Raw genomic sequence first — 8,200 nt, 5'->3', positions numbered from 1 at the left:
TTACAATCACTGACATGATGTTGAAATATCTTAATTTGCTCCTTTTTTGCCTGATGTTGACACTGGGCAAAACGTACTCATTTTGTGCTGTAAGTTTCCATGATTCAGTGATAAAAATCAGATGTAATGAAATCATGAATGTCTCAAAAAATAAACAATGTGGCACTTTTAAATTGATGTTAGTGGGTTGTTGGAAGTGCAATGTATTATATCATGGAAAAGTTGGAGGGCTTTGAATAATTTTAGACACTCATTGGTTTCATGACCTGTGCTGTGGAAAGATAGTGACCACAAGGAGGAAGGGTGGTGATCTCATAAAGGAACCAACCATCTTTAACATGCTGTGGTAAACGTACGGCAATTTTGGCAGAGCTTTGGAGTAAATTCTCATCCCTTCCTCTTAACCAGCCAGAGTACATGGTACAGAGAGAGTCAAAGTTGAAAAATAATGCAAATTGGCGATATTGCATAATGTCAGTGTTAAATATTAAACTTCCCAAGCACTTATTGTTAGATTTCTAGATATGGGTAGGATTATAAAGCAAAGTAGAAGCCATCATATTTCATATCCACTGTAAGCAGATCTTCCAAAATGTCGTTCTCTGGAAAATATGAGCTGCAGAGCAGAGAGAACTTTGTGCCATTTATGAAAGCCGTTGGTAAGTTGAATCTACAGCTATTGAGCCAGGCAGGATTTCATAAAAACAAACTTGCTTTTCTTAATCAGAACTGATTTGAGCTGCTATTTGATCCAAAAATTAGCAGAAGAGGTAATTATCAACTGGAGGATATTGTTCATAACTGTCACTCATAACATAACCCGGACCTGCTGGAGCTAAGAAGACATTTCAACTGCTTCATCTAAAATAATAATGCATCCATCTCATATTATTGAGGATAAAATTTTGTCTTCTTAAATATCATTGCTTGTGATTTGAAATTTCTCCTCCTTATCTGTGACCAAGAAACAACTCTGAATTGTGTAAAACTCTATTTGCTAATGTTTAGTATTTACAGGAAGGAGCTGTGCAGTTATTGGCACTGGCAGCATTTTGAAAGCTGATGCTATGACCTAACTGCGTGAATATTATTTAATTCAACCTTGTTTTAAATTAAATGCTAAGTTGCTTTTCTCAAAAATAAATTCTCTTCAATTCAAAATGTTTACAAATAGCAATATTAGTTATTTTATCTGACTCACTGTTAAACGAAAGATCACCACCAGACTCGTAAAACAATTGAAGACAAAATATCAAACTAAAACTGCTGCTGCCTTTATTTCACACATTCACTTCTTACCCCTTGAGGAATTAGAGAGCTGGTTAGTTTTTAAGAAACAAACATGCTTCATATTGCTAGTTTTATTTTAGTATTTTTCATGAAAGCTAAATATTTGTACCCACTAATTTGAAGTGCAAGTGAGAATTGGTACAGGCAATTATAGCAGTTATATGTTTGCCTGAGATAAAGCATTGTAGAATACTATTGTACCTGTTGAGATAGATACAATAGTATAATTTGAAAAGCACTTGGATAGGTACATAGACGGGCAGGGCTTAGAGGGATATGGGCCGAACGCGGGAAATTGGGACTAGCTGGGTGTACACTGTGGTCAGCATGGACTGGTTGGGCCGAAGGGCCTGTATCAATGCTGTTTTGCTCTATGACTCTAAAGCACATCTCATTAACAGAAATTTTGCCTGCAGAAATAAAAGTTGCATTATTGACCCCACAACCCTGCTCAGCCATTCAGATAGATAAATGTATGGCTGATCTGTTGTTTAACTCCATTAAACACCTTGACTATATATCCCTTAAAACTCTAATCTAACAAAAATCTGTTGAATTCCATTTTGAAATTTTCAATGAAGTCAGCCTCAACAGCCTGTTGGAGTCCAAAAAAAAGAGAGGAAACCCTAATTTTAAAGGATAATTTTTTTAAATGATGAAGAGCGATGCAAGAAGATATTAGAGCAGGTGGTCATAGAGCTAGGGTTTTAGGTGACTCTTGAAGAAGTAAAGGGAGACCATTAGGTTAAGGGAAGGAATTTCAGAGGTCAGGGGCAACAAACAGTCTGCTGGAGGAACCCAGCAGGTCGAGCATTGTCGAAACCCTGCATCAGAACCAGATTGTTCGTCACTCCAGATTCCAGCATCTGCAGTGTCTTGTGTCTCCAGAGGTCAGGGCCTTGGTAGTTAAAGATCCTGCTGTCAATGTTGGTATGGTGGATGAGCAAGAGGTCAGAGTTGGAAAAATACTATCCGAGATAATTGTAGGGTAGGACGAGGTCAGGGAGGTAGGAGAAGGCAATATCATGGAGGTATTTGGAATCTTATATTCAATGTTTTACAGTGTTCTGGAATATATGTTTGTTCATACAGAGCAGCAATTCATTACCACAAGTCTATTGGAATGGCTCTATCAGTATCAGTAAGGCACACAATCCTCCTTCACAGCAAGCACATTGACTTTTTACTTAAATATCATTGAATCTGATGATTTAGTTTAAAAAATGACAGAAGATTGGATCCAAATTCTTTCATTTTCTCCTTTTATGTTTTTCTCAGAAACCCCAGATGAACTGATTCAAAAATTCAAAGATGTGAAAAGTATCACTGAGATTGTTCAAAATGGAAATCACTTCAATGTCACAATCACAACTGGAGAAAGTGTGATTCACAATGTATTTACCATTGGACAGGAAGCTGAGTTTGGAACACTCGCAGGCTATAAGATTAAGGTAATGTTTGCGGCCTCACCAATCAACCAAGGTTATAAGTAATTGTTTCAGATTATCAGAGTTACACAGAGAAAAAAGTTCCTCTGTGCACAATGTATTACAAAATGGTAAAACTATTCATAAAGAACAACTTTATATTACAGCAGCAAATCATCTCTTGCTGCTTTCATGGTCTCTTAATGCATCTTTTAACCATGACTTACTGCCTTAGGATAAATACTAATCCAGTATTCTGCACCCAACATGAGTTGATTTGCATCTACCAATTTATGTGAGGTGTAGCCTCATGACAGTCCCTCTTTATTTTGTTTATTTTCCTTACTTTTCATTTGCTCCAATTTCCTCTTAAAACGCAAAAGAAAATTATGAATAAATACACAAAATTATGCTTGTGGAGATGGGAGAGAAGAGAGAAAGCTGATGGGGAAGCTTGGCCTTTTCCATCTCAAGCATTGTTGTATGGATTTTCTGTCACCTCAGGAGTATTTTTTTTGTAGGACATCAACACTGCAAATTTAAATTTGGAAGGTCCACAACTAACGTTTTCTGTTTCTTAACACATAACAGTATAATAATTTCCTGTTTTTGGTAGAACTAAGAGTTCCAGGCCCCCAAAACATCCCACACCAATTAATCTTATCAGTAGATTGGAAAGATTTTAAGTCTTCATACCACAAGAAATGTGCAACTTTTGTGTTGTCAGCTGTATCATTGAAGAGCCAGTGAGCTTCTCCAGAGATAATTGGAGTTAGTGAACCAGAGGTATGTCTTTGATCTAAGCCTCGACTGCTCAGTCAGACTCATGAATTGATCCAAAAAAACAATTATTTGCTTGGGAAGGCCTATCTAAGGTACAACTAAGGATTGTCTCCACCCTACCCTGATCCCCTTCACCCAGGGCCTTTGTATGGACCTCTTCTTGGGGTCTTTGTGTGGGCCTCCACCAAGGCCAACTAGTGAGCATCTATGACTGGGCATCCACCCGAGAGCTTTCACCAGGCCTCTACCCAGGGCCAGTTCATGGGCCTGCATCAGCTGAGTTGCACCCACCTGCTTCAGGACCACATGTGGTATCCACAACCTGCCTGATGTGACCAGATGACCAAATTCCCAAAGTCATAGCTGCCTCTTGGCTACCCAGATCTTAAGAAAGCCTAAAGTGACTTATCCATAAATTCAAAATCCACATGAACATTTGTTTGCGATCATTAAACTCAAATATTATTCTGCTTTAGGGTGTACCCAATTTGGATGGTCCAAACAAGATCATTGTCAAATTAAATTCAGTATCATTGGTTACTGAACTCAACGGGGACAAACTAATTGATGTAAGTGTTTCTTTATTCTTCTCACATTAACATGCATGGTTTCTGCTCCTGCATCCGAGTAGAAATTTCAAGTGCCAAGTGTGCTGAGCTGTTGTCATGTTCTTTGGAAGGTTGAGTTTATTTCCGCATGATTTTAATTCATACACTAGGCTTTGTACTGTATACTTGTGTATTAGACATTAAGCTAAGGTGCTTTCTTTTTGAGGGAAAAAAGTCTTTAACCGTTTAAAATAATGTTGTTTTCAACAATCCTGAACAGTGGGGGGGGGGGGCTGGCAGAAGCACTTTATCTGATCTCTCAGTTTTATATCAGGGAAGGCTGGCAGGCATTTGACTGCATTGCTGCTTTTGGCAGCAAACTTGCAGTTACGTGCTTTTAACTTTTTTATTTTACTTTGATGTTTTTAATTAATTTCTAGTAATCAACATGTTTTTAAATAAATTTTTTGTGTTTCAATTTAATTCTTGTTTTAATTAAAGAAGTTGATTGAAAGGCTAGAGAGGGTGCAGAAAAGATTCAAAGGGGTGTTGCCTGGACTGGAGGGGTTGAGTTATAAGGAGAGATTGGATGGGCTGGGACTGTTTTCCCTGGAGTGAAGGAGGCTGAGGGGTTACTTTATAGAGGTTTATAAAATCATGAGGGGCGTAGATAGACACAATCTTTTTTCCAGGGTAGGTGAGTCTAAAACTAGGGTGAGAGGGGTTTAAGGTGAGAGAGGAAAGATTTAAAAGGGAGCAGAGGGGCAACTTTTTTTACACAGAGGGTTGTGGGTATAGGAAACGAGCTGCCAGAGGAGGTGGTGGAAGCAGGGACAATTACAACATTTAAAAAGACATTTGGACAGGTAAATGGATAGGAAAGGTTTAGAGGGATATGGGCCAAACATAGGCAGATTGGATTAGCACAGATTGGCATCTTGGTCAGCATGGGCAAGTTAGATGGAAGGGCCTGTTTCCATGCTGTATAGGTCTATGAATCGACAGAGTATCTACAGAAAGCCAAAATAATCCTTGGGGTCTGGCTCAATACATAAATTGCTGGAGGAACTCAGTGGATCAGGCAGCATCTATGGTCCAGGTGAAGGGTCTCGAACTGAAACGTCGACTGTCCACTTCCCTCCATAGGTGCTGCCTGACCCACTGAGTTCCTCCAGCACTTTGTGTGTTGCTCCAGATTCCAGCATCTGCAGAATCTCTTGTGTCTCCTTGGGGTCTGGCTGATATTAAGTGGGAAACCCAGTTTCCAACAGACTACATTGGACAGTACAATGGAAATCCTGTGTCAAAAAATATCTTTATAGAGAAACTTTATAGCACGTAATTACTTTTAATGAAAGATATATTTATATCTCAGATTTGAACGTGTATTAGGTTTTCATAAAGGATACTTGAAAAAAATTCAAAAGATCTTCCATTTAGAAAAACTTCAGTAATCTTTGTTGTTCTTTCAGACGCTCACAGTTGGAGATATCACCTATACGAGAATCAGTAAAAGAATATAAAGAGGCTTGACTTGAACTGAATGTGCTTGTCTTGTCTGAGTCACTTCAAATAAAATACAAATGTTTGGGAACAAGGTCATTTCATGTTATTATTTGTGGAAACTAGGAAGATGCTGCAGTCATAACTTCCATGATTCCTGACTATAGCAGTTCAAATGTGCATCTGGATGTCAATATAATGGTGTGAACTTAGACTGTAATTGTCAGATTTTATGTCTAACTGTGAGGGGAAGAAAACAGTAAAGAGCTGAGCAAATATATGGGAGGAGAGGAAAGAAAAACAAGAGTGAGGTATAGGAGAAAGGTGGAAGAAAAGGAAAAATTAGGTAGATGCAGTGAAATCACAAAGAGTGATATAGAGTGTCCTTTAATTATTAATTTCTGTTTGTCTCTGAAATGCATACCTCCTCTGAAAACCTCTGCTCCTGGGGAACAACGTATCATGACCTCCTGTCTCTGCATAACCTCTTGCAAGAGTTTTAAGGTGAACTCCTCCACGGTCATTGGCGTTCCCTGCATTTGCACAGCTAGGTTGACATCATTTCGGTGTGCATCTGCCTCAGTCTTGTCATGGTCGTGGTTCTCATCTGAATCCTCTGGGTTAGTAGGTGCAGATAGACCCACTCCACTCTCCTGGGAACCCCATTCAGTACACCTCACGCCAGACTGCAGCCTGATTCATAACGTGCTTTTCTCAAAGTACCTTCCTCATCCCTCATAATGCCAGTCTCTAAGATAATGCTAAAGGGTGTTCAGTCCAGTGAGGTACTGTGCTCATCATCACCATTCCCCTCCTCCATTCTTTCTCCTCTTGATTCATGCCATACCCATTTTGCTTTGCATGAGATCTAGATTCAATCATATTCCACCTCACTTCAGACAGTATTACTCAGGTCAATTAAAAACATCCCCAAACCAGAATTTTATTTTGTAGATGCTAATGTCTGTTTGTTAGGTCATTCCACAAGAGCTGCTTCAGGCTTTGCCAAATGTTTCAACCTTCAGCGCCTGTTCTTTATCACTACCCAAAAGCAATCAGCACATCTGATGCACTTAGGAATAGAGGCCACTGAGAACAAAGCAGAAGTTGGTAAGCAATGTTAAAGCAGAAAATACTGAAAATATTCAGCAGGTCAAGCAGCAACTGTGGGAAGTGAAACAGAGTGAACATTTCAGGGTGAGGGGAAAAGTGAGAAAATAAGTTTTAAGCTGCAGAGATGGTGGGGGTGGGATGGAAAAGACAAAGGGAATCTCCTTCATAGGTTGAGGCCAGTGTTGCTATGGTGATAAGGTGTTGCGGAGCCATCTGGTTGATAGATTTATGAGGACGGTTAGAGAGTGTGAACACAAACAAAGGGACATGTGAAAGCTTTGAGCTGAAGGAAATGTCCAGCCAGTCAGACCATGCTGATAGAGAGAGAAAAACTCAGCCAATAATGCAGATAGGTAACCCACAGCAAAATTGGCCAATTCTGATACAAACAGAAAGACTCAATTACCTGAAGTTAAATTTGATATTGAGTCCAGAAGGTTGCAGGATGCCCAAATGAAAAAAAGAGGTGCTTTCCTCAGGCTTACTTTCAGCCCTGTTATAAAAGTACGAGGGGCTACAAATAGTTCAGAGTGGGATTGGGGTGAAGAATTAAAGTCACAGGCAATTGGAGGCTCGGTGTCATCCCTACAGACTGATCGCAGGTGCTCCATGAAGCAATCTCCTAATCTGCATCTTGCTTCTCCAATGGACAGGAGACCAGGTTCTGAGAACTGGATTCAATACATTATATTGGAAGAAGAGCTTTACAATTAAATGAATGTTTGGGTCCTGAATGGTGAGGTGATATCGTTTGAGATACAACTCCCGTCTTTCACTTCTTCCTTTCTCTCAACCTGAAATGTTAATTCTATTTCTCTTTCCTGAGTTGTCACATAACCTGCTGAAGGTTTCCAGTATTTTCTGTTTCTGACAATGCTGAAATATTGTAGCATACAAAATGTTTCAGAAAAGACATGGGCCTTGAAAACAAGAGCAGGTCCTTGTCAATGATTCCCACATCCTTCGATCATTTCCCTGTATATTCACCTACAATGGCATGATGTGCCTCAGCCTGCCTGCACCACCCACCCATCTGCATGGATGCAAAACTGAGCTAATGCAGCCTCACCATTTAAGGCAATAATTCCAAAAATTGGCCAATATTTTAAAAATTTACTGGAGATTGGTTGGAGTGCCCACCCGGGTCATTCTCTCTTCTCTCCTCTTCCATCAAGTAGAAAATTCAGGAATCTAAGGGCATATACCACCAGGCTCAAGGACAGCTTCTATCCCACTGTGATAAGACTATTGAACGGTTCCCTTATACAATGAGATGGACTCTGACCTCACAACCTACCTTGTTGTGACCTTGCACCTTATTGTCTACCTGCACTGCACTTTCTCTGTAGCTGTGACACTTTACTCTGTACTGTTATTGTTTTTACCTGTACTACCTCAATGCACTCTGTACTAACCCAATGTAACTACACTGTGTAATGAATTGACCTGTATGATCTGTATGCAAGACAAGTTTTTCACTGTATCTCAGTACCAGTGACAATAATAAACCAATACCAATACCAATGTTCATTGTGC

At 39.6% G+C, this 8,200-nt stretch overlaps 1 protein-coding gene across 1 annotated transcript; it reads left to right on the top strand.

Moving 5' to 3' along the window:
• The first annotated feature begins 592 nt into the window (after nt 1-592).
• On the top strand, nt 593-5,571 carry LOC127579877 (fatty acid-binding protein 1, liver-like). The gene is made up of 4 exons (XM_052032910.1): nt 593-659; nt 2,569-2,741; nt 3,977-4,069; nt 5,521-5,571. Exons 1-4 carry the CDS (start codon nt 593-595, stop codon nt 5,569-5,571), a joined length of 384 nt encoding a protein of 127 aa, XP_051888870.1.
• The last annotated feature ends 2,629 nt before the right edge of the window (nt 5,572-8,200 follow it).

Source organism: Pristis pectinata, chromosome 18 (genome assembly GCF_009764475.1).
Source record: "Pristis pectinata isolate sPriPec2 chromosome 18, sPriPec2.1.pri, whole genome shotgun sequence".
NCBI classification, from domain to species: Eukaryota; Metazoa; Chordata; class Chondrichthyes; order Rhinopristiformes; family Pristidae; genus Pristis; species Pristis pectinata.
This window is presented reverse-complemented; position numbering and strand designations above follow the sequence as displayed.

What these genes read in the sequence shown, in the direction of transcription:
- LOC127579877 (XM_052032910.1), top strand. Translation starts at nt 593, where the DNA reads ATGTCGTTCTCTGGAAAATATGAGCTGCAGAGCAGAGAGAACTTTGTG. An exon ending in TCGCAGGCTATAAGATTAAG is followed by an intron (nt 2,742 to 3,976) that starts GTAATGTTTGCG and finishes ATTCTGCTTTAG; the next exon opens with GGTGTACCCAATTTGGATGG. An exon ending in ACGGGGACAAACTAATTGAT is followed by an intron (nt 4,070 to 5,520) that starts GTAAGTGTTTCT and finishes TTGTTCTTTCAG; the next exon opens with ACGCTCACAGTTGGAGATAT.